A 26,097-nucleotide genomic window follows, 5' to 3' on the forward strand; every position below is an offset into this window, starting at 1 on the left:
TAAAGTGCTTCTTTTTAATGAAACAAATCCAAGAGATGTACAGTCAGGCTCAAGTTGTGCAGTTCACAAGCATGGAGAAAACAGACAAAACGACAGCGTTCAGGACAGTCAGAGCTAACCCAACACGAGGCTGGACTTGCCGCCAGGGGGATTTCTTCTGGATGGCACTGGGGCCGGGGCCACCGGGCTGGGCACAGGCGCAGCAGGCACCGGCTTCTCTTCACTCTGCCCCAGGCTGCCTGGCAAGTCTGTGTCCACATTTTCTATGAAAACAGGGAATAGAAATAACACTCATAATGACAGCTATTTCCTGTTAAGATTAAGGATCTTTTTTTTGTTTTTGGTTTGATGGTTGGAAACATACCTAAAGGTATAAAGAAAATAACAGTCACCCGCCACGCTCCCACTGCACAGAATTCACCAGTGTTCATCTTTCCCATATCTGTCACCCGCCACGCTCCCACTGCACAGAATTCACCAGTGTTCATCTTTCCCATATCTGTCACCCGCCACGCTCCCACTGCACAGAATTCACCAGTGTTCATCTTTTCCCATATCTGTTGTTTACGTTCTTTTCTAAATTACACAAATACATGAAGACATGAAGATTTTTAAATAAGAACCTGTTCTTATTTAAAAACTCTAGCTCTCTGGCCCCTTCCAGCTCCAGGTGGGTCAGGCTCTCACTATTCCCAGAGCTCCCACTGCAAGTCCTGTGCAGCCTTCTAGTCCACTTGTTTTATGTATATTTATTTACATTTAGCCAGGTAACATGCAACATGTTTTGGTTACATTTAACATAAATGGTATCAACTTCCTTTTTTTCACTCTTGAAAATGTATCCATATTTACAAACAGGGTAGTAATTCACCTTGCTTATTAACTGTATTTTTTCAAATCTCTCACTTCACTGTCAAGCTTCATTTCTTTATAGTAATTATCCCATGACATAGGCTATTTATCCAATTCTCTGACAGCAAAAAAAAACGAACAATCCAACCTTTCCAAACGAATTGTTTCTCGTCAGGATTGTTTCCAAACCGAGAAAAAACACTGATTCAAAGTGAAAAGTGAATGCAAAAATTCTGTATTTTCTATGAAAGGAAAATACTAACAGTTGAATAGTTGACATATTTTTTTATTTTTAATTTTTTTGCGGGGGGTGGTGGTGAGGGATATTGAGACAGGGTGTCACTCTGTGGCCCAGGCTGGAGTGCAGTGGCTCAATCACAGCCCACTGTAGCCTCAAACTCCTGTGCTCAAGCAGTCTTCCTATATCAGTCTCCCAAACAGCTGGGACTATAGGTATGCACCACCACAACTGGCTATTGTTTTTATTTTTAAAAGATGGAGTCTCCTTATGTCACCCAGGCTGGTCTCAAATTCCTGGGCTCAAGTATCCTCCTTCCCATCTCAGCCTCCCTAAGTGCTGGGATTATAGGCATGAGCCACCTTCACCCTTCACACAGCCTAGTTTTCTTTTTTTTTTTTTTTTGAGACAGGGTCTTTAACCTCTGCCTCCCAGATTCAAGCAATTCTCCTGCCTCAGCCTCCCGAGTAGCTGGGATTACAGGCACACACCACCATGCCTGATTAATTTTTGTATTTTTAGTAGAGACAGGGTTTCGCCGTGTTGGCCAGGCTGGTCTCGAACTCCTGGCCTCAAGTAAGCTGCCTACCTTGGCCTCCCAAAGTGCTGGGATTATGGCATTAAGCCACTGCCTAGTTTTCTTTTTTTTTTTTTTTCTTTGAGACAGAGTTTCGCTCTTGTTGTCCAGGCTGGAGTGCAGTGGTGCAATCTTGGCTCACTGCAACCTCCACCTCCTGGGCTCAAGCGATTCTCCTACTTCAGCCTCCCAAATAGGTGGGATTACAGGTGCACGCTACAACGCCCGACTAATTTTTTGTATTTTCAGTAGAGACAGGGTTTCACCATGTTGGCCAGGCTGGTCTCAAACTCCTGACCTCAGGCGATCCACCTGCCTTGGCCTCCCAAAGTGCTGGGATTACAGGTGTGAGCCTCCATACTCGGGCCTAGTTTTCTTTTTAATAGCAAGTTTATTTCAGTATGAACCAATCAAATTAAGTTGCATATTCTAAGATATTTGCAAATATTTCATAGAAGCCCTTTTGCCTGAAAAGGCAGTAAGGGCAGTTAATAACGCTCCTATATTAATGGAATTTTTTTTTTTTTTTTTTTGAGACTGGGTCTCATTCCGTCACCCAGACTGAAGTACAGTAGCGCGATCTTGGCTCACCATAACCTCCGCCTCCCTGGCTCAAGCAATTCTCCTGCCTTAGCCTCCCAAGTAGCTGGGGTTATAGCCTCAGGTGATCCACCTGCCTCAGCCACCCAAAGTACTGAGATTACAGGTCTGAGCCACTGTGCCCAGCCAAGAAGAGGTCTTTAAACTAAAAATATATATTCTTGCTGGACGTGGTGGCTCACACCTGTAATCCCAGCACTTTGGGAGGCCAAGGCGGGTGGATCACCTGAGGTCAGGAGTTCGAGACCAGCCTGACCAACATGGAGAAACCCCATCTCGACTAAAAATATAAAATTACCCAGGCATGGTGGTACGCGCCTGTAATCCCAGCTACTCAGGAGGCTGAGGCAGGAAAATCGCTTAAACCCAGGAGGTGGAGGTTGCAGGGAGCCAAGATCACGCTACTGCACTCCAGCCTGGCAACAGAGAGACTCTGTCAAAAAAAAAAAAAAAAAAAGTTTTTAAACACTTATTCTCAATTCATGTACTTACCTCATTACAGGCTAGAAACAAACCAACCTCCCTCTTCTGTGGCTGCACTATTTCTGACTGGACAGACATTTATTTTATTTGTTTATTTTTGATGCTTTGTTAATGTTAACATGCTACTGCTGCTTTTAACATTTCATGAATTTCTGGAACATTCTATGGAAGTAACATATAAAATGTTCTATACTATTTAACTACAAGCAAAAATAGAGTATGAAGCTTTTCAGAACAACAGCCGTCGCAATTATGAACTAAAACTCAGAGAAGGTCACCCATTAGTTTCCTATGGTTACATCCATTGTAAAAGAAGCAAGATGTCACGCCTGTAATCCCAGCACTTTGGGAGGCCGAGGTGGGTGGATCACGAGGTCAGGAGATCGAGACCATCCTGGCTAACACAGTGAAACCCCATCTCTACTAAAAATGCAAAAAATTAGCCGGGTGTGGCGGCAGGAGCCTGTAGTCCCAGCTACTTGGGAGGCTGAGGCAGGAGAATGGCGTAAACCCTGGACGCGGAGCTTGCAGTGAGCTGAGATCGCGCCACTGCACTCCAGCCTGAGCGACAGAGGAAGGCTCCGTCTCAAAAAAAAAAAAAAGCAAGATGAAATGCGTTGGCTCAGATACACAAGTCCTACAATAAGTGCCCCTGAAATAACCTAAATATAATTGTAAATATAAAAGAAAAACGAAACTCCACATTTAAAATATTCAAGATAAAGAGAATTCGGACTGAGACAACTTGTTAGTTCAAGCAGTTTCATTTCTGCAGGTGGGACATGGCCTCCTGCTATACATACAGGATCTACTAAAGTCTTCATTCCCTGTCTGAATCAAGCAGTTAAGGAACATTCTGAAGAACAAAAAATTACCTTGCATTCCTGCCATGGTGGTTCATTTTCATAAAGTCCTCTTCAGATGAATCAAGCTCAATCCTACTAATCTTATATTTGTCTTACATGATTACTAGAACTGTTTTGTTTTTCACAAATACATAACATACTAAAGAAAAAGAAGAAAAAAGCACCTATGGAGACTAAACAAGCAGCAATAGGCCTTACTTTAAATATCTGTCCAGGCCAGGTGCAGTGGCTCACGCCTGTAAATCCCAGCACTTTGGGAGGCCAAGGCAGCCTCATCACCTGAGATCAGGAGTTTGAGACCAGCTTGGCCAACACGGTGAAACCCCATCTCTACAAAAGTACAAAACTTAGCCGGGCGTGTGTGCGCGCCTGTATTCACAGATACTTGGGAGGCTGGGCAGGAGAATCGCTTGAACCCGGGAGGCGGAGTTTGACGTGAGCCAAGATCGTGCCACTGCACTCCAGCCTGGGCGACAGAGTCAGACTCTGTCTCAAAAATAAATTAAATAAATGTCGGTCCAGTCAGAAATACTCCAGTCACAGAGGAGGGAGGTTTGTTCGTTTCCAGCCTATAATGAGGTAAGTACAGGAATTGAGAGTAAGTGTTCAGAAACTTTTATTTATTTTTTTAGATGGAGTCTCTCTCTTGCCAGGCTGGAGTGCAGTGGCGCGATCTCAGCTCACTGCAACCTTCACCTCCCGGGTTCAAGCGATTCTCCTGCCTCAACCTCCCGAGTAGCTGGAATTACACGCGCGCACCACCACGCGTGGCTAATTTTTGTATTTTTAGTAAAGACGGGGTTTCACCATGTTGGCCAGGATGGTCTTGATCTCTTGACCTCATGATCCGCACACCTCGGTCTCCCAAAGGTGTGAGCCACCGTGCCCAGCCAAATGTTTAGAAACTTTTATACCAATTTGACACAGAAAGCTTTTGTCTGCTGAATTAAAAAAAAAAAAAAAAAAAAGCTTCAAATGAAATTATTTCTACCAAAATATACATTTTAGACACTCCTAACTTGTCTCTCTTATTTGGCACATCAGTAAGATAACTGAACAAAGACACCTCTATCTGAATAGAAATGATTCATTGTAAGCATCCAAGAATCAGAGCTGGAAGAAATAGAGCCGACCATCTAACTTGCCCGCAGTCAGGGAGGCTTCTCTGCCTGAACTGCCGGGACCTTCTCCCTCTTAAAAGATTTCTCAAGACGGAAAACTCCAAAGTCATTTGTAGCCATTCCTGCGTTTAATAGCCCAGGAGGTAAAATAAAATAGCCAGGAGGTAAAAGAAACTTCCTGTACATCCAAAGGGAATCTATCTTAAACTGAATTGGAGTTGACCTTTCATCCTCTAGATGTATCTTATTACTGTACCCCCGCCAGGCACAGTGGCTCACACCTGTAATCTCAGAATTTTGGGAGGCCAAGGCAGGAAGATCAACATGAACCCAGGACTAGCCTGGGAAACATGGCAAAACCCTGTATCTACGAAAACTACAAAAACTGGCCAAGCGCGGTGGCTCACACCTGTAATCCCAACACTTTGGGAGGCCGAGGCGGGTGGATCACGAGGTAAGGAGTTCGAGACCAGTCTGGGCAAGATGGTGAAACCGTCTCTACTGAAAACAAAAATTAGCTGGACACAGTGGCGGGCACCTGTAATCCCAGCTACTCAGGAGGCTGAGGCAGGAGAATTGCTTGAACCCAGGAGGTGGAGGCTGCAGTGAGCTGAGATCATGCCACTGCATTCTAGCCTGGGCAACAGAGCAAGACTCTGTCTCAAAAACAAAACTACGAAAATGAGCCAGGCGTGGCAGCATGCAGCTGTAGCCCCCACGACTAGGGAAGCTGAGGCGAGAGGACGGCTTGAACCCAGAAGCCAGGGCTGCAGTGAATGGCGATTGTACCACTGCACTTGTGGCCTAGGCAACAGTAAGAACCTGTCTCAGTAAAGAAAAAATATTATTGTGCCCCTTGTCATTTTAAGACAGATGAACTAAAAGTTGCAGCAGTCAACAACACAGAATATATCAGGTCAAAAACTTAAAAGGAAAAAGGCCAGGCACAATAGCTTACACCTGTAATCCCAGCACTTTGAGAGGCCAAGGCAGGGGGATCACCTGAGGTCAGGAGTTCAAGACCAGCCTGGCCAACATGGTGAAATACCATCTCTACTAAAAATACAAAAATTAGCCAGGTGTGGTGGCACATGCCTCTAATCCCAGCTACTCAGGAAGCTGAGGCAGGAGAATCGCTTGAACCTGGGAGGTGGAGTTGCAGTGAGCTGAGATTGTGCCACTGCATTCCAGCCTGGGCAACAGATCTAGCTCAATTAAAAAAAAAAAAAAGGAAAAAACAACAACAGGTAACCACTGGAGGAGAAAAGAAAGGACTTAGGAGTTTGTGACCAGCCTGGCCAATGTGGTGAAAACCCCGTGTCTGCTAAAAATTAAATCAGTTGAGCGAGGCTGGGCACAGTGGTTCATGCCTCCCAGTACTTTGGGAGGCCAAGGTGGGTGGATCACCTGAGGTCAGGAGTTCGAGACCAGCCTGGTGAACATGGCGAAACCCCGTCTCTACTAAAAATACAAAAAATAGCCAGGTGTGGTGGCACACACTGGTAGTCCCAGATACTTGGGAGGCTAAGGCAGGAGAATCGCTTGAACCTGGGAGTCGGAGGTTGCATTGAGCTGAGATCACACCACTGTACTCCAGCCTGGGTGACAGAGCAAGACTGTCTCAGAAAAACAAAAACAAAAAACTGTGAGGGGGACTGAACAGGGAACAGATTATTAATTATGTGGTAGGACTAATGACACATTGTCGACATATTTCTCCAGGTTCCCCTAACTTCTAGTTATAGTAACTGGCCAAAATAATTGAATAAAGATTACCTGAGTGTTGCTAAATAAGGTCTGACAGTGAAAGTATTCAGAATATAGAAAGCAGTGGAACCACCCGGGCCTGGTGGCTCACGCCTGTAATCCCAGCATTTTGGGAGGCCGAGGCAGGTGGATCACCTGAGGTCAGGAGTTCAAGACCAGCCTGGCCAACATGGTGAAATTCTGTCTTTACTACCAATAAAAAAAAAAATTAGCCGGGCGTGGTGGCGGGCCTTGTAGTCCCAGCTACTCAGGGAGGCTGAGGTAGGAGAATCACTTGAACCCGGGAGGCGGGAGTGAGCCAAGATCGTGCCACTGTACTCCAGCCTGGACAACAAGAGCGAAACTCCGTCAAAGAAGGAGGGGAGGGAAGAAGGAAGGAAGCAAGCAGTGGAATAAAAAAAACCTAGATTTTACCTCCAGAAGTCTTTCCAGAACGGTACAAATAGAACACAAACAGTAACTAATACACACATCTTCGGTCCAATGCAAAAGTAACTGGTCCTATGATATTATCATATACATACATGGATGAAAATATACACACACAATCTGTTTTTGTCCATGGCTGCTGGCCAGTAACTCCCATAGCCCTTGATACAGTCTTTTGTTATAATGGGGTGCATTAAGCCTCAGGAACAGCCCTCAGGAAACAGAATCTCTTTGTGACCTTCTGTCCTCCTTTTATCAGCCCAGGGCAGGACTGTAATCTGATGGCAGGTCAAAAGACCCTCAAGCCAGAGGGTTCTGCTCCATACCCTGGAGGAGGGAATGCTACGTGGAGAGGCCAAGAATCTGAACAGATGGGCCTTCTGAGTCTCCTTGTTCAGTCCACTGGTATGAAATCAAACCTTTTGTCTAATCACATTTCTGTACAGTTGTCAATCATGCTTATGTAATGAAGCCTCCACAAAAAACCAAAAGGGGCCAGGCATGGTGGCTCATGCCTGTAATCCCAGCACTTTGGAAAGCCAAAGTGGGTGGATTACTGGAGGTTAGGAGTTCAAGACCAGCCTGGCCAACATGGTAAAACCTCGTCTCTACTAAAAATACAAAATTAGCCAGGTGTAGTGGTGTGCATGTGTAATCTCAGCTATTCAGGAGGCAGAGACACGAGAATTGCTTAAACTCAAGAGGCGGAGGTTGCAGTGAGCCGAGATCATGCCATTTCACTCCAGCCTGGGCAAAAAGTATGAAACTTGCCGGGCGCGGTGGCTCACGCCTGTAATCCCAGCACTTTGGGAGGCCGAGGCGGGCGGATCACAAGGTCAGGAGATCGAGACCACGGTGAAACCCCGTCTCTACTAAAAATACAAAAAATTAGCCGGGCGCGGTTGTGGGCGCCTGTAGTCCCAGCTACTCGGGAGGCTGAGGCAGGAGAATGGCGTGAACCCGGGAGGCGGAGCTTGCAGTGAGCCGAGATCGCGCCACTGCACTCCAGCCTGGGCGACAGAGCGAGACTCCGTCTCAAAAAAAAAAAAAAAAAAAAAAAAAAAAAAAAGTATGAAACTTGGCCAGGTACGGTGGCTCACAGTCATAATCCTAGCACTCTGGGAGGCCGAGAAGGGTGGATCACCTGAGGTCAGGAGTTCCAGACCAGCCTGACCAACATGACAAAACCCTGTCTCTACTAAAAATAAAAAATTACCTGGGTGTGGTGGTGGGTGCCTGTAATCCCAGCTACTCAGGAGGCTGAGGAAGGAGAATCGCTTGAACCCGGGAGGCGGAGGATGCAGTGAGCCAAGATCGCACCACTGCACTCCAGCCTGGGCAACAGAGTGAGACTCCATCTCAAAAAAAAAAAAAAGAGTGAATCTCCATCTCAAGAAAAAAAACCCAAAAGGGGCTGGGCATGGTGGCTCACTTTGGGAGGCGAAGGTGGGGAGATTGCTTGAGTCCAGGAGGTGGAGGCTACAGTGAGCCATGATTACACCACTGCACTCTAGCTGGGGTGAGAGCAAAACCCAGTCTTAAAACTCAAAAAAAACACCAAAAGGATGGATTCTGAGGACTTCTAGATAATTGAACATGTGGAAGCTGACAGGAAGGTGCAACAACTCATCCATGTGCCAGGAGGGTGGCACACCCCAACTCCAAGGTATGGGAGCTCCTGCACTTGGGACCTTTCCTTACCAGGCCCCATGTATCCCCTCACCGGGCTGTTGATTTGTATCCTTTCAAATATCCTTCGTAAAAACCCAGGTGCAGTGGCTCATGCCTGTAATCTCAATACTTTTGGAGGCTGAGGCGGGAGGATCACATGACTAGCCTGTGTAACATAACATAGTGAGACCACATCTCTACAAAAAAGAAAAAAAATTAGCCAGGCATGGTGGCATACACGTATATCCCAGCTACTCGGGAGGCTGAGGCAGGAGGACTGCTTGAGCTCAGGAGTTTGAAGTTGCAGTGAGCTGTGAGGGCGACACTGCACTCCAATCTGGGAAACAGAGCAAGATTCAGTTTAGAAAAAAATGAAAAATATATGTATCATATATTCATAATGAACCTGTAAACATAAATGTTTCCCTAAGTTCTTTTTGTGAACCTCTCTAGCAAATTAAAACCATAGAAGGAGTCACAGGAACCCCAACTTGAAGCCAGTCAGTCAGAAGTTCCAGAGGCCCAGGCTTACAGCTGATGGGAAGGAAGGGGCAGTCTTGTGGGACTGACCCTCAACCTGTTGAATCTGAGGTTATCTTCTGGTAGAGGGTGTAGAAACTGGATTGGAGGACTCCCAGCTGGTGTCCACTGATTGGTGTGTGGGGAGAAACCCCCAACATTTGGTCACAGGTGTCTTCTGTGTTGCTGATTGTTGTGGTGTGAAAAAAGAGGAAAAACACATCTGAGTGTTTTCCCCCTAAACAGGTCCTATAAGGAAGAACCCAGGCAATGCTCCCAAAGGCTCAGAGGCTTCTCCTCTAAGCCCCACCAAGAAACACTGTGAGACCGGACGCAGTGGCTCATGCACCCGGCTCATGGTGCCACGTGCCTGTAATCCCAGCTATTCAGGAGGCTGAACCAGGAGAATTGCTTGAACCCGGGAGGCAGAGGTTGCAGTGAGCTGAGATCCTGCCACTACACTCCAGCCTGGGTGACAGAGCCAGACTCCAACTCAAAAAAAAAAAAACCAAAAAACAGAACACTGCGTAGAAGGCAGAGAGGAATCTGCTTCTTCAACCTTTCTGTGTGTCCTTGTGAGCACACCACAAAACATAAGGGTAGGAAAAGGCCTTAAGAGGAAGCTGCTGCTCTGTCTAGACCAGAGGGCTTGTGACTGCTGCACTTCACCGACTACTACCGCCTGACACTTATAAACCTTGCGTTCATCAGCAATTCTTTAGCACTTATTAAAGAAATGCCAATAAATACTTCCAAGATTTAAGATAATTAAGTCAATGATCACAGCTCATTTCCACCTATAATTGGTAATATGGATGGTTAGCTGAAAAATTACATCTGCCCCCTAAATCATCATTTACAAAATCACCAAGCAGGTAACCAATGTCTTGCTGAATAAGCACCTCCCTATAAAAACAAATGAACTTTGTGAGCTGAGCTTGAAATGCTTATATTAAAAAGCTCTCTCTGGCTGGTGTGAGTTATCTCGATTGTTCATAGTTACAGATCAACCTCCTTGTTTTACTCTTTCCCCTCTTCTCTATACTGCACTGGGCTAGTCTGTAATAAATAACCACATAAATACAAAAAGCTCTCAGCTGGGCGCTGTGGCTCATGCCAGTAATATCAACACTTTGGGGAGGCTGAGGTGGGAGGATCACTTAAGCTCAGGAGTTTGAGACCAGCCTGGGCAACATAGTGAGACCTTATCTCTACTAAAAATAAAAAGAAATTAGCAAGGTGTGGTAGTGTACCCCTGTAGTCCCAGCTACTCGGGAGGCTGAGGTGGGAGGATCACTTAAGCCCAAAGAAGCCACAGTGAGCTGTGATTGCCCACTGCACTCCAGCCTTGGCAACAGAGAGACACCTGGTCTCAAAAAAAAAAGTTCTCATTAAGTGTAACAAATACTGACCTGATTAATATGTGTGTGTGTGTGTATACATATATTTTGGTTTAGTTTATTTTTTTAAGGCAAAGTCTCACTCTGTCACCCATACTGGAGTATAATGGTGTGATCTCTGCCCATTGCAACCTCCACGTCCTGGGCTCAAGCAATCCTCCTACCTGAGCCTCCCGAGTAGCTGGACTACAGGCATGTGTAACCATGCCAGGCTAATTTTTGTACTTTTTTATAGAAACAGGGTTTTGCCATGTTTCCATGCTGGTCTTTTTTTTTTTTTTTTTTGAGACAGAGTCTCACGCTGTTGCCCAGGCTGGAGTACAGTGGCGCGATCTCGGCTCACTGCAAGCTCCGCCTCCCGGGTTCCCGCCATTCTCCTGCCTCAGCCTCCTGAGTAGCTGGGACTACAGGCGCCCGCCACCGCGCCCGGCTAATTTTTTGTATTTTTAGTAGAGACGGGGTTTCACTGTGGTCTCGATCTCCTGACCTTGTGATCCGCCCGCCTCGGCCTCCCAAAGTGCTGGGATTACAGGCTTGAGCCACCGCGCCCGGCCTCCATGCTGGTCTTGAACTCCTGGGCTCAAGCAATCCACCTGCCTCAGCCTCCCAAAGTGTTGAGATTACAGGCGTGAGCCACCATGCCCAGCCAATATATGTAATTTTAAAGGATTCTGTTTTTTCCCTTCTATTACATTTCTAGCATTGATCGCATTACTGGCAGATTAAAAATGTGGCCATGTTTACTAACTTTCCAGTTTCATTTTTGTTCCTCTCCACCCAGAGTATGGCGACACTTGGGGCATGGCCAGGTTTCACTCCCCTGTCTCTTTTCCCATGATTTAAATCAAGATTCAGATCTGTCCTGAAACCATGGACAGAGCCAGAAATTTGGTCTTCAGAAGTACTCACCATGAATATCACCTTCTCCCTAGAAAAGAAAAAAATTCAAAAATTTACTTCCTATTTTAATTTTGGAACACACAAAACAGTCATAGTTCATAGCAGCTAACATCTACTGGAAACCAAATGTGACATTTCATTGTGATGCAATCAAGTACAGGGTCAGTCGGCTACCTCTGTCCAACTTAGGACAATGCTATGCAAAAATTCTGCATGATAAATTGCTCTAGTGCCAGTACCACATCTAAAACAAACAAACAAAAAAACCCAACATTTCCTCTGATGACCTAACACCAATTAGCATTTCAGTGATCTTTTATTAGAATGGAAAACTGGTGAATCTATCCTTTCATCTCTCTCCTTTCCCCTCATCTAGTTGTGGAAGGACCCCTATCAGTTCCAAAGCCCTTCTCCAGTTCTCTTGGCACTCAGACAGGTGATGCCTCACTGTGCTCTGAGGGCTTTAGTGCTTAGTCGGGCAGGGTCTTTCCACTTTGCAGCACACACCCTGGGGGACTTGGTGGCAGTACTCAACTGCAGACACAACTAATGGTAATGCCAGCACTAGTCTCCTGGAGTTCAACGCAAAGCAGTATCTGCAAAAAAACAGCCCCTGAACTCAGAAACACTTCTATATATGAGACACACAGGAAGTGAGAAAGAACCACAAGTTCCAAAAATCAATATGGGAGATAAAACAAATCCTAATGGTAAAAGAGATACAGAAACAGACTGAGACCATGTTAACACACTTCTGTGATTTTACTATCAATCTTCCATTATCAATATGGCCCAGTCCCTTTCCTAACTACATCAATGTAAAATTCCAGTGGGAGAACTGAAACTCTTAGTACAAATTTCAGAATCATATTGACCTCAAAGCCTTTCTGGCCTCATGCTGTCACACTGACCTTCAGATCTAAGAAGTCTCCGGAGCTTGCTTCAGAGGAGTTCCTTCTCTGCAGTCCAGATGACTCCAAGTCTTCCCTGCCACCGCTAGACTTGGCACCTAAAAATCAAAATATACTTTCTTCAGAAATACAATAGAAAAACTCTAAAGCAAAACACTTCAGGCTGGGTATGGTGGCTCATGCCTGTAACCCCAGCACTTTGGGAGGCCAAGGTGGGCGGATCACCTGAGGTCAGGAGTTCAAGACCAGCCTGGCCAACAGGGTGAAACCCTGTCTCTACTAAAAATATAAAAATTAGCTGGATGTGGTGGTGCATGCTTGTAATCCTAGCTACTTGGGAGGCCGAGGCAGGAGAATCATTTGAACTCGGGAGGTGGAGGTTGCAGTGAGCCAAGTTGGCACCACTGCACTCTGCACTTCAGCCTGGGCAACAGAATGAGACTCTGTCTCAAAAAAAAAAAAAAAAACACACTTCAGCAATTGACGTTATGTGTTAGTCTCATATTATGAAATGAGGAAACAGTCTCAAGGAAGTTAAGCTGATCACTTAAACATTAACTCAGTCTGACTTCAGTCCTTACTCTGATACATCACATAGCCTCTCAGTATTTCCCATTTCTTTCCTCTCAGGCTAAGTCTAAACTGTTGTTTATTACCATTAAGCTAGATTTTGTTATTAGTTCAAAACCAGCTGTAGTTGGTTTTTCTTTTGTTTTTGACACAGGGTTTCACTCTGTCACCTAGGCTGGAGGGCAATGGCTCAATCACAGCTCACTGCAGCCTCCACCTCCCAAGCTCAGCAATCCTCCCACCTCAGCTTCCTGAGTATCAGGGACTAAAGGCACACTGCCACTACCACCAGCTAATTTTTGTTTTGTTTTGTTTTTTAGACACGGGGCGGGGGCACATGTTGGTGCCCAGGCTGCATCTGTGGCTGTTGATGCTGGGCCCATCCCTTTGAACAGTGAGCACAGATAACAAGAGTACCTGCCGACTTGGCCCAAGAAGCTTGATTTTCTTCAGGTGTCCCAAATATATTAGAGGCCATTTTGTTCTTCCTCACAGGTTGTTCTGTTGGTTCATCAAAACCTAACGAAAAATTGGATCCACCACCTGGAGGCCGCAAAACCCTACAAATAATGGCAAAACATCAACTTCAGATCATACTGAAACATTTCTTGGCATAAATCTTTTCAGACAACTTTCATTTCACTTTCCTCACCCATTCATCTCCCTCACCCCCACAACAGATAGCTGCTAACAGGAAAAGGAATCACCTCCATCAGCGTCTACATTCAATGCTGGATGTTAAGATACTAAGTACTGCTTTATAATACTTGTAATAAGGTCATCGATCACACAAGGCAGCTCAAACAGCGTGGAACTCATCACAAATAACAGCCTGGTTGGTGTCCCCTTTTTGGAAATGGCAAAAGACCTAATGCACCTTACTCTACTGGGCTTGGCTGAATATATTTGCAAAGAAGTTTAGAAGCATTTCTTGTTATTATTCATTTAAAAATCGTTTCCAGGCACAGTGGCACACACCTGTAATCCCAGCACTCTAGGAGGCCAAAGCAGGATCATCATTTGAGCCTAGGAGTTCAAGACCAGCCTGGGCAACATAGCAAGACCCCGTCTCTATAAAAAAAAAATTAAAAATTAGCCAAGTGTAGCGGCACATGCCTGTGATCCCAGCTACACTGGACTCTGAGACAGAAGGATCGCTTCAGCCCAGGAGGTTAAGGCTGCAGTGAGCTTTGTTCAAACCGCTGAACTCCAGCCTGTGTGACAGAGCAAGACTGTCTCAAAATGTAAAAAGTAAATAATATATATATTTTTTTTTTTGAGACAGAATCTCGCTCTGTCGCCCAGGCTGGAATGCAGTGGCACACTCTCAGCTCAATGCAAGCTCCACCTCCCAGGTTCACGCCATTCTCCTGCCTTAGCCTCCTGAGTAGCTGGGACGACAGGTGCCTGCCACCACGCTTGGCTAATTTTTTGTGTTTTTAGTAGAGACAGGATTTCACTGTGTTAGTCAGGATGCTCTTGATCTCCTGACTTCATGATCCGCCCACCTCGGCCTCCCAAAGTGCTGGGATTACAGGCGTGAGCCACTGCGCCCAGCCAAAAAAAGTATATTTTTAAAAAATCACTTCCTTCTTACTTTCAACTAGATAAATAACTTGGGCACGGTCAGTAGCAGGCCCCTGTAGTCCCAGTCATTCTGGAAGCTGAATCAGGAGGATTGCTTGAGCCCAGGAGTTCAAGGCCAGCCTAGGCAACATAGTAAGATCCCCATCTCTAATCATTTATGCACTTACACGCACATGCACACGTACATGCGCGCGCACACACACACACAAGTTGGCTTGACCAATTTAGAAGCCCAAGAAGAGCTGATGATAGTCTCTTCTATCTCAACCTCACTAAAAAGCCATTTACATGCTTGTACCTCACTATTCTCACAATAAACTTAAGTAACTACCTATGAGGACAAAGTCAGTATGAGAAATTAAGTAGAAGATTCCATGGCATGGTCTATGTCAGTATTCCTTTGAACATCATCTATAGCTCTCTGTTCCAACATGGTAATATATTTTTTAACATTTCCAAATCTTCCTGCCATAGGTTGACCAATTTGTCTCCTCCTTGGAAAAACTCAATTTAACTCCTCATGCCACCTTTCAAAACAAAAAATGCAGGTGGTTTTATGGAAATACTTTTTTTTCTTTCTTTTTTTTTCTTTCTTTTTTTTTTTTTTTTTGAGATGGAGTCTCCCTCTGCCGCCCAGGCTGGAGTGCGGTGGCCGGATCTCAGCTCACTGCAAGCTCTGCCTCCCGGGTTCACGCCATTCTCCTGCCTCAGCCTCCCGAGCAGCTGGAACTACAGGCGCCCACCACCTCGCCCGGCTAGTTTTTTTTTTTTGTATTTTTAGTAGAGACGGGGTTTCACCATGTTAGCCAGGATGGTCTCGATCTCCTGACCTAGTGATCCGCCCGTCTCGGCCTCCCAAAGTGCTGGGATTACAGGCTTGAGCCACCGCGCCCGGCCTCTTTTTTTTTTTTAAGGCACAATCTCACTCTTGTCGCCCAGGCTTGAGTGCAGTGGTGCAATCTCTCGGCTCACTGCAACCTCCGCCTCCCGGGTTCAAGCGATTTTCCTACCTCAGCCCCCTTAGTAGCTGGGATTACAGGCACCCGCCGCCACCACAAACAGCTAACTTTTGTACTTTCAGTAGAGATGGGGTTTCATCTTGTTGGTCAGGCTGGTCTCCAACTCCTGACCTCAGGTGATTCGCCCACCTGGCCTCCCAAAATGCTGGGATTACAGGCGTAAGCCACTGCACCTGGCCTAATTTTTTTTTTTTTTTTTTTTTTTTTTTTTTGAGACGGAGTCTCGCTCTGTCACCCAGGCTGGAGTGCAGTGGCCGGATCTCAGCTCACTGAAAGCTCCGCCTCCCGGGTTTACACCATTCTCCTGCCTCAGCCTCCCGAGTAGCTGGGACTACAGGCGCCCGCCCCCTCGCCCGGCTAGTTTTTTGTATTTTTTTTCAGTAGAGACTGGGTTTCACCGTGTTAGCCAGGATAGTCTCGGCCTCCCAAAGTGCTGGGATTACAGGCTTGAGCCACCGCGCCCGGCCTAATTTTTGCATTTTTAGTAAAGACAGGGTTTCACCACGTTGGTCAAGCTGGTCTTGAACTCCTGAGCTCAGGTGATCCGCCTGCGTCGGCCTCCCAAAGTGCTGGGATTATAGGCATGAGCTACCGAGCCCGGCCAACTTTTTTTTTTTTTTTTTTTTACTTTTTCTTTTTTTGTTGTTTTCCTACTGCCTGTGTAATTACAGAATATGGAAGGACTTTCTAACTACTGATTCAATTCCTTTACTGGTGATACGAGTGGGTCTGGTTTTGTTTCTTCAAAAGGCAGTTTGAATAAGAAACATTTTTCTTTCTTTTTTTTTTTTTTGAGACGGAGTTTTGCTCTTTTTGCCCAGGCTGGAGTGCAATGGCGCGATCTCAGCTCACCGCAACCTCCGCCTTCCGGGTTCAAGCGATTCTCCTGCCTCAGCCTCTCGAGTAGCTGGGATTACAGGCATGCGCCACTATGTCTGGCTAATTTTTTTGTATTTTTAGTAGAGACGGGCTTTCTCCATGTTGGTCAGGCTGGTCTTGAACTCCCGACCTCAGGTGATCCACCTGCCTCAGCCTCCCAAAGTGCTGGGATTACAGGCGTGAGCCACCGGGCCTGGCCATTCTTTCTTTCTTTTTCTTTTTTTGAGACGGAGTCCCACTCTGTTGCCCAGGCTAGAGTGCAGTGGCATGATCTCAGCTCACTGCAAGCTCCGCCTCCCAGGTTCACACCTTTCTCCTGCCTCAGTCTCCAGAGTAGCTGGGGCTACAGGCGCCTGCCACCGAGGCCAGCTAATTTTTTGTATTTTTGGTAGAGATGGGGTTTCACTGTGTTAGCCAGGATGGTCTCGATCTCCTGACCTTGTGATCTGCCCGCCTCCCAACATAGTAAGATCCAAACTGCTGGGATTACAGGTGTGAGCCAGCACGCCCGGCCAAGAAACATTTTTCTAAGAATATATAGCACTTCTAGCTGGGTGTGGTGGCGCGAACCTGTAATCCCAGCTACTCAGGAGGCTGAGGTAGGAGAATCGCTTGAACCCAGGAGGCGGAGGCTACAGTGAGCTAAGATCGTGCCACTGCACTCCGGCCTGGGCAAAAGAGCAAGACTCCGTCTCTAATAATATTAATAATAAAATTAAGGCCAGGAGCGGTGGCTCATGCCTGTTTTCCCAGCACTTTGAGAGGCTAAGGCAGGCGGATCACGAGGTCAAGAGATTGAGACCATCCTGGCCAATGTCGTGAAACTCTGTCTCTACTAAAAAAGTACAAAAATTAGCTGGGCATGGTGGCATGTGCCTGTAGTCCCAGCTATTCGGGAGGCTGAAGCAGAAGAATTGCTTGAACCCGTGAGGCAGAGGTTGCAGTGAGCCGGATATCGTGCCACTGCACTCCAGCCTGGCAATAGAGTGAGACTATGTCTCAAAAAAAAAATTAATTTTAAAAAACAAGGCTGGGCGCGGTGGCTCACGCCTGTAATCCCAGAACTTTGGGAGGCCAAGGCGGGCGGATCACCCGAGGTCGGGAGTTTGAGACCAGCGTGGCCAACATGGAGAAACCCTGTCTCTACTAAAAATTAGCCAGGTGTGGTGGTGCATGCCTGTAATCTCACCTAGTCGGGAGGCTGAGGCAGGAGAATCGCTTGAACTCGGAAGGCGGAGGTGAGCAGAGATTGCGCCATTGCACTCAAGCCTGGGCAAGAAGAGCAAAACTCCGTCTCCAAAACAAAAAAAAAAAAATCAAGAAAAAGACACTAGTACCCAAACACCAGCGTAAGAGCAAGTCAAAACTCTAATCAGTCCAACTTTCTAAAGGTCTCTGTTCCTCCTGCAATAGCAGGTAGTCACCAACTCGGATGACGTCAGTGTTGTAGAGACCATTTGTAATAGTGAGACATCCCCAAACAAAGGATGTAGATCATAAGGCAGAAAGTATCTCAATGTTTTAGGATCCTACTATTCTTTCAGAATCATACATGACAACTAAATCAGGATTATATATTTAAGACTGAACAAAAATGTGTCCATGTACTGTAGATAACGATTTTTTAAAAATTACTCCTTTTCTTTCTTCTCTCTTTAAATCCCGAAGTTTCCGTATATCTTTGCAGATCATTCCTTACCAGACTAAATTTATAACGAGTTTATGGGGCCAGGAGAACATTATTGGACAAAATTAAGTTTATGAGAATTAGGTGAGATTATAGAAAAAGGGAAGGTAGAGAGACAATAAAATGACAATGCGACTACAGTCCCTAGAGCACAATACTGGAGGGAAATTGATGGCAAAAGGTGAATTAAACATTCATTCCACAGGATCAAAACTCATTTGTCTCACATTTCAAATGTACATATGAAAAAACTAAGTGTGAGGATTCATTTGACCTGATTACTGAAATTCTTTGCAAAACACTAATATGAACTCAACCCCAAAGAATAAAACCCCAGATTACACATTATCATTCTGACGACTGAAGTCTAACCGGCAGAAAGTTGGCCTCACAACACAAAATGAAAAACCAAGGCTCAATCTGTTCCTGTCCGCTGAAAAAATTATCTCATTGGGAAGAAAACAGAAAGGGAGCAACCAGTTTCCTGTGCTACTCAAGTTCCCTATCCCAGTAATCACCAATTTATTTTTTTGAATTTTACCCAATCTTTTTGACCTTGTAAACCTGAAAGAAATTAGTTGTAAAGGAATGTCATTTCCCATGCTTTCCTCCTAAGGCTCAATTGCTGAGTGAGGCGTGCTTTTTGTTCCCAAGTTCTCTAACCCCTGTGAGATATTGCTATTTCACGTGTCTTCTTAGCCCCACAAAATGGCTCCCTTTGTGCCACTTGGCCAGGACCCCGAGGCTAGCCACACATGAATGCAGGTCATAATCGATGTAAAATACATGCTCAAAAAAGTGAAATTTAAGCTTCCTCCAAGCCTTGAGGAGGATCCCAGACATAACTGTAACCCACCTTAAAGAACAGTGTGCAATTAGCTGAGACAATGTGGACACCTTCTACAGAATCCAAACCCTTCCACCAAGTTAAGCAAGGACTTGAAAAGGGTTCCTGTCCAAACACTGTACCCAGTGCCTCAAGCCCAAAAAGCAGTGGGATGAAGGGCAAGAAAAATCCCCCGCTTCCCAGGTAGAGCTACCACGTTAGAGACAATGGATGTCTCCGGCCCCGCCCAAGAACAAGAAACCTCCTCCTGCAAGGGAACCAGGGCCAGGGATGAACTGATTGGGCAAACGTCAAAGGAGGAAGCGAAGGTAGGATGCAAAGACCATCGTCCGAAGGTTTAAGCGCACAAAACCCACTCGGGTTGGCTCATTCCCCCTCCCTCTTAGAAATGAGCGCAGGGAGGGGGAGAAGGGGTCTTTCCTTTGTTAGGAAAGGGGAGACACTTGGAAGAGGGGAGGCACTTCGAGGAGGGGAAGAACGGTTGGGTCCTGAATGCGGGGTGAAGGGTCGTGATGACCAGCCCCGCCCGACCACAAATGCACCTGCCAGGTAGGTCCGAATAAGGAGTAGGGCACGGCGAGGGTAAGGAGCCCCCCGGACCTAATCGATCCGGTCTCCGGATCCGATGGCTGCGCGCGAGAGCAAGACCAACCGCATGCCACGGGCCAAAGGCAGGAGCGCGTGGCCCAGCAATGGGACAATAGGGCCTGACCATGCATGGGGCCCTAAAGGCTCCCCGGGCACCTGGGGGGCCAAGCCCACCACCCTGGGGATGGACCAGCCCGGATGCCCACAGAAGAAAGGGAAGCCCTCCCCACAGGTTCCGATTAACGAAAACCGGCCGTGCTCCGAGGGGCGACCAGCTCCGGCCTCCCCAGCCCCTGGCTCCGTGGGAGGAATGAATGGAAAGCAGCAGGGACCCGGGTGGGGCCGGCGCGCAGGACTCGCCAGGCGGCACAAAGGCGGCGCCGACGGCAGAACCCCGCCACCCGCCCCGGAGCGAGCACAGCGCACCGGGCTTGTTACCCGCAACGACCGGCGCGAGGCCCCGCCGGCAGCGGCCCTCCCGGCCCCTCAGCCCCGTGCGGCTCGGGCGCGACCCGGTTGCCTCACCGGGAGCTATTCCTGCTGTTAGGGTCGACTCCCTTGAAGGTGGTCGTCGTGGTCATGGCGCCGAGGAGCGAGGTAGGCTGGCGCGGGAGGAGAACGCTCAAAGGGTCGGACCCCAGGTGCGCAGGGTAACTCCACACTCAAGAGCCGGCCACCGCCGCAGGAGCCGCCGCCGCCGCCTGTCCGGGTGATCGACGCCTTTATAGACATCTCAAAGCCCTCCCCCTAGTCCTCCGGCATTGGCCGATTCAAATGAACCCTTTCGTTCCTATTGGCTCTCTGGAGTGCCAAGCACCATGCGGCATTACGATGGGCTGTGGCGGCCACGGCTCAGCCTAAGCCCGCCCCCTTCCTGGACTGGGAAGGCCTTGGGACGCTCTCCCCTCCCCCACCCCAAAATCTCGGCGATGATTGGACAGAAGGAGAATCTAACTCGCGCTGGGTACAAGTCGTGCTGGCTGTCACTTTAAAACGTTACCTGACAGAGGGTGAAGCTCTTTCTTGGGGAGTTACAACCTTGGCAAGCAGAAGGGAGATTTGTCACTGTTACTATTCTCTCATTTGCTTTACTGATGGTGGAATAGTAAGGGCATCCTCCTTAAAGGATGAAAAGTACTGCAACAAGTTGACATTTATTTATTGAATACCTACTGTGTGTCCCATTTAGAAACCTAATAGTCTCAAAGCAGCAGCACTATGAGTCAGCAACAGAGAGCACGCCAAGATGATCCCTTTTAAAAGGACTGGAAATTCTTTACATTTTAATGTTACTGTTTAGTTGTAATGGGTGGTGCATGTACTGGGTGAAAATTACAGTCGCTCCTATTTGGGGGCCTATTCTAAGGCTGGTTAATGCCTGGCACCAGGAATGGCCTCATTCCCTGCTACCAAGACTATGGGAGCAGCTCAGGCCTCTGCAGCTGTTTATAACCCTTAAGTCATGACTCTTCCACCTGTCTGGGTAAATCTATCCACGCAACAAATGCAGACACACTTGGAGGACTCAGGAATGATGGTTTACAAGATCATAATAGGAAAGCCTTGGGCAAAAGAGGGCAGGCAGTTGATAGATAAGCCCTTCTCATGTCTTGCATATTTCCTCAAGGCAGATGTCTTTGCTCAATATTTCCAAAATAATTGAACCACATTCCTCTTTGCAAAGCCACCTTCCAGGTAGTTGGAAGTTTGTATTCTGGGCAGTCTAGGTTAACCACCCTCTGCCTGGGCTTTCATGAAAAGCCAGTGAGAAGTTCTCTTCTAGAAAGCATGGATCATGCATTTATGTGCTTACCACAACAGTGTGAAGCACACCAATTTTTTGCGTTAGAAAGTTCCCTTTTTTCTTTCTTTTTTTGAAGTGGAGTTTCGCTCTTGTCACCCAGACTAGAGTGCAATGGCGCTCAATGGAACCTCTATCTCCCAGGTTCAAGCAATTCTCCTGCCTCAGCCTTCCTAGTAGCTGGAACTACAGGCACGCACCACCACCCCTAATTTTTGTATTTTTAGTAGAGATGGTATTTCACCATATTGGCCAGGCTGGTCTCAAACTCCTGACCTCAGGTGATCCACCCTCCTTGGCCTCCCAAAGTGTGGGGATTACAGGCGTAAGCCACCACACCTGGCCAAAATCTTACCATTCCTTTTTTTTTTTTTTTTTTTTTTTTTTTTTTTTGAGACAGAGTCTTGCTCTGTCACTCAGGCTGGAGTACAGTGGCGTGATCTCTGCTCACTGCAACCTCCACCTCCCAGGTTCAAGCGATTCTCCTGCCTCAGCCTCCCAAGTAGCTGGGACTACAGGTGCATGCCATTATGCCTGGCTAATTTTTTGTAGTTTATTAGTAGAGACAGGGTTTCACCATGTTAGCAAGCATAGTCTCACTCTCCTGACCTCGTGATCCACCCACCTTGGCCTCCCAAAGTGCTGGGATTACAGGCATGAACCACCACATGCCGGGCCCATCTTCCCAATCTTTTTTTTTGAGATGGAGTCTTGCTGTGTCGCCCAGGCTGGAGTGCAGTGGCGCAATCTCAGCTCACTGCAAGCTCCGCCTCCCGGGTTCACGCCATTCTCCTGCCTCAGCTCCCCGAGTAGCTGGGACTACAGGCACCCACCACCACACCCGGCTAATTTTTTGTATTTTTAGTAGAGATGGGGTTTCACTGTGTTAGCCAGGATGGTCTCGATCTCCTGACCTCATGATCTGCCTGCCTAAGCCTCCCAAAGTGCTGGGATTACAGGCGTGAGCCACTGCGCCTGTCCAATCTTCCCATTCTTAAATGGCTGAGCCTACATTTCCAAAACCTTAAAAGAAAACAAAAAATCAGACCAATCTAGTCAGTGAGCATGCCTTCCTCAGAAATCATATAATTACCAACTAGGAGGTAGTGGAGTATAGTGGTTGCTGGCTCAGACTCTCATGGGAGAAATTGGGATTGGAATCACAACCCTTACCTTTTCTGAGCACTAGTTTTCACCTTTCTGAAATAAACACACAATAGTACCTGGGGTCCATGGAGTTTTGAGGACTAAATGACCTCATGGATGTAAACTGCTTGGCTCAGTATACAAGTCATCAAAGTGATAGTCCATTTTATTATCACACTTATTTAGAAAGCAATCACATACTCGTATGTTAAATGAGGGGTTTGGACTTGACTCACAGGGTCCTTTGGCTTACATTTTCAGGTTGTACTTATTTCCTTGCAGTCTAGTAGAAGATAGCTTGGTGAGGCAATGCTACAATAGACTAGAAATCAAAAGACCGAAGTTATGGTTTTGCCTTTTCCCAATATAAGACACTGGTACATCATTCATGCCGTCAAGCCTCATTTTTCTTTTCTATAAAATGGGATTGGCCGGGCGCGGTGGCTCAAGCCTGTAATCCCAGCACGTTGGGAGGCCGAGACGGGCGGATCACGAGGTCAGGAGATCGAGACCATCCTGGCTAACACGGTGAAACCCCGTCTCTACTAAAAAATACAAAAAACTAGCCGGGCGAGGTGGCGGGCGCCTGTAGTCCCAGCTACTCGGGAGGCTGAGGCAGGAGAATGGCGTAAACCCGGGAGGCGGAGCTTGCAGTGAGCCGAGATCGCGCCACTGCACTCCAGCCTGGGTGACAGAGCCAGACTCCGTCTCAAAAAAAAAAAAAAAAAAAAAAAATGGGATTGCAGGCCGGCCACGGTGGCTCACGCCTGTAATCCCAACACTTTGGGACACAGAGGTGGGCGGATCAGAAGGTCAGGAGTTCGAGACCAGCCTCACTAACATGGGGAAACCCCATCTCTACTAAAAATATTAAAAAATTAGCTGGGCGTGGTGATGCACCTGTAATCCCAGCTACTCACAAGGTTGAGGCAGGAGAATCGCTTGAACTCGGAAGGCGGAGGTTGCAGTAAGCCGAGATCGTGCCATTGCACTCCAGCCTAGGCAAAATGAGTGAAACTCCTTCTCAAAAAAAAAAAAGGGATTAACAGCACTTGTGTTACTGGAAAGGTGTCCCAATCCAGACCCCAAGAGAGGTTTCTTGGATATCACGAAGAAGAGTTCAGAGCAAGTGTCTATAAAGTGAAAGCAAGTTTATTAAGAAAGTAAAGAAACACACCGGGCGCGGTGGCTCATGCCTGTAATCCCAGCACTTTGGGAGGCCGAGGCGGGCTGATCACGAGGTCAGGAGATCGAGACCATCCTGGATAACACGGTGAAACCCCATCTATACTAAAAATACAAGAAATTCGTCGGGTATGGTGGCGGGCGCCTGTAGTCCCAGCTACACAGGAGGCTGAGGCAGGAGAATGGCATGACCCCGGGAGGCAGAGGTGGCAGTGAGCTGAGATCATGCCACTGCACTGTAGCCTGGGCGACAGAGCGAGACTCCGTTTCAAAAAAAAAAAAAAAAAAGTAAAGAAACAAAAGAATGGTTACTCCACAGGTAGAGCAGCCAGGAAGGCTGCTGGTTACCCATTTTTATAGTTTTCTTTTTTTTTTTGAGACAGAGTCTGGTTCTATCGCCCAGGCTAGAGTGCAGTGGCGTGATCTCGGCTCACTGAAACCTCTGCCTCCCAGGTTCACGCCATTCTCCTGCCTCAGCCTCCCAAGGCAGTGGAGACTACAGGTGCCCGCCACCACGCCCGGATAATTTTTTATATTTTTAGTAGAGACGGGGTTTTACCGTGTTAGACAGGATGGTCTTGATCTCCTGACCTTGTGATCCGCCCGCCTCGGCCTCCCAAAGTGCTGGGATTGCAGGCATTAGGCACCGCGCCAGCCAGTTATTTCTTGATTATATGCTAAACAAGGGCTGGACAATACCCAGAACTGAGGGTTTCTCCCCTTTTTAGACCACATAGGGTAACTTCCTGATGTTGCCATGGCATTTGTAAACTGTCATGGTGCTGGAGAGGCTGTAGCAGTAAGGATGACTCTCTTTTTTTTTTTGAGATGGAGTCTTGCTTTGTCACTCAGGCTAGAGTGCAGTGGCGCAATCATGGCTCACTGCAAGCTCTGCCTCCCGGGTTCACACCATTCTTCTGCCTCAACTTCCCGAGTAGCTGGGACTACAGGCGCCCGCCACCACGCCCTGCTAATTTTTAGGATGACTCTCATTGCCATCTTGGTTTTGGTGAGTTTTGACTGACTTCTTAACTGAAAACTCTTTTATCAGCAAGATCTTTATGACCTGTATCTTGTGCTGACTTCCTATCTCATCCTGTGACTTAGAACGCCTAATTGTCTGGGAATGCAGCCCATTAAGTCTCAGCCTTATTTTATCCAGAACTTATTCAAGATGGAGTTGCTCTGGTTCAAACGCCTCTGACACCTGTTCTGAATTATGAGGGCTGGAATGAGATAAATATAAGAATGTACATGCTGGACAGGCAAGGTGGCTCACATCTGTAATCCCAGCACTTTCGGAGGCCAAGGTGGGTGGATCACGAGGTCAGGAGTTCAAGTCCAGCCTGGCCAATATGGTGAAACCCCATCTCTACTAAAAATACAAAAATTAGCTGGGTGTGGTGGCACACCCCTGTAGTCCCAGCTGGTCAGGAGGCTGAGGCAGGAGAATCGCTTGAACCTGGGAGGCGGAGGTTGCACTGAGCCCAGATCATACCACTGCACTCTAGCCTGGTTGACAGGGCAAGACTCCATCTCAAAAAAACCAGAAAACTTTCTATTAGAAGTGCCCCATCCTGGCTGCACATCAGAATCACCTATGAAATTTTTGAAGAATACAAATGAATGCCAGGTCTCCACCCAAAATCTACTAAATTGCAATTTCTGGGGTGAGGGTTTAGTCATGGATATCTTTAAAATGTTAAACAGGTAATTCTCATTTACAGCTTAGGCTGAGAACCTTTGCTACAAAGGTAAGGAATCAGTCCCAGGAGAACCCTTTTAATCTAATCTGATTTATGAATCACAGCAAATGTATGTAAAACAAACAAGTGAGTAAGGCTGTTGGCCTATTTGGCATATTTGTTTAAGTTCTCAAGTTAACCAAAAAATCAAAGGAAACAGAAGAAAGATTAATTCTGATGACAAGGAATGGTCTAACAGCTTCTTCATGACCTATAGCAGTGTTTCTTAAACTTATTTTTTTTTTTGAGACAGAGTCTTGCTCTAAATAACCCAGGCTAGAGTGCAGTGGCACAATCTCAGCTCTCTGCAGCCTCCACTTCCTGGACTCAAGGAATCCTCCCACATCAGCCTCCTGAGTAGCTGGGACTACAGGCACATGCCACCACACCTGGCTTTGGTTGTTGTTGAGACAGAGTCTTGCTATGTCACTCAGGCTGCTCTCGAACTCCTGGCTCCAAAGGATCCTCCCACCTCTGCCTCCCAATGTGCTGAGATTACAGGCTTGAGTTAACTGTGCCCAGCCTCTTGAACTTCTCTGAAAGCAAAACTCATATATATAAAATAGAATTAACAGCAAAGCAGCTGTGATTAAAACTGGGCAGAGGGTCCCAGATCCTGGCCCTCTCTCCCTCTGTCCTTTGTCACCTTTTTCTTGACTGTCCTCATAAAACAATACCAGGTTTCCATTAAGATTCCATTTTAAAACCA

The 26,097-nt window shown here is 46.9% G+C and overlaps 2 protein-coding genes and 3 long non-coding RNA genes across 8 annotated transcripts in view; 3 read left to right on the forward strand and 2 right to left on the reverse strand.

The window, feature by feature from the left end:
- ARMC7 (armadillo repeat containing 7) overlaps positions 1-13,541 on the forward strand; it is a 43,131-nt gene extending 29,590 nt beyond the window's left edge. The window contains exons 3-4 of one of the 4 annotated variants that reach the window (XM_077968697.1): positions 7,193-7,338; positions 13,225-13,541. In XM_077968697.1, the coding sequence (XP_077824823.1) occupies positions 7,193-7,215 (23 nt within the window). In that variant the 3' untranslated portion in view covers positions 7,216-7,338; positions 13,225-13,541. Of the gene's footprint in view, positions 1-7,192; positions 7,339-9,369; positions 9,664-13,224 lie in introns of those variants that run through there. The other 3 variants (XM_077968696.1, XM_077968691.1, XM_077968689.1) reach the window with 3 other exon arrangements.
- On the reverse strand, positions 1-20,159 carry JPT1 (Jupiter microtubule associated homolog 1; the record flags this gene model as incomplete). The annotated part of the gene is given in 5 exon segments (NM_001039945.2): positions 1-263; positions 11,433-11,451; positions 12,335-12,432; positions 13,322-13,464; positions 20,037-20,159. Coding segments are annotated over 5 exon segments (465 nt in total). The 5' UTR covers positions 20,093-20,159.
- On the forward strand, positions 482-4,118 carry LOC144335957 (uncharacterized). Its single transcript, XR_013407276.1, has 2 exons — positions 482-1,218; positions 3,323-4,118. It is a non-coding gene; the product is annotated as an uncharacterized LOC144335957 (long non-coding RNA).
- LOC144335955 (uncharacterized) lies at positions 749-8,308 on the reverse strand. The gene is made up of 3 exons (XR_013407274.1): positions 8,034-8,308; positions 6,145-6,597; positions 749-1,679 (listed from the first exon to the last, which is right to left on the reverse strand). It is a non-coding gene; the product is annotated as an uncharacterized LOC144335955 (long non-coding RNA).
- LOC144335947 (uncharacterized) overlaps positions 19,203-26,097 on the forward strand; it is a 13,640-nt gene continuing 6,745 nt past the window's right edge. Inside the window, exon 1 of the long non-coding RNA XR_013407266.1 lies at positions 19,203-21,547. This is a non-coding gene — a long non-coding RNA (uncharacterized LOC144335947). The remainder of the gene's footprint in view (positions 21,548-26,097) is intronic.

The sequence above is a fragment of the Macaca mulatta genome, chromosome 16 (genome assembly GCF_049350105.2).
Source record: "Macaca mulatta isolate MMU2019108-1 chromosome 16, T2T-MMU8v2.0, whole genome shotgun sequence".
In the NCBI taxonomy this organism is placed as follows: Eukaryota; Metazoa; Chordata; class Mammalia; order Primates; family Cercopithecidae; genus Macaca; species Macaca mulatta.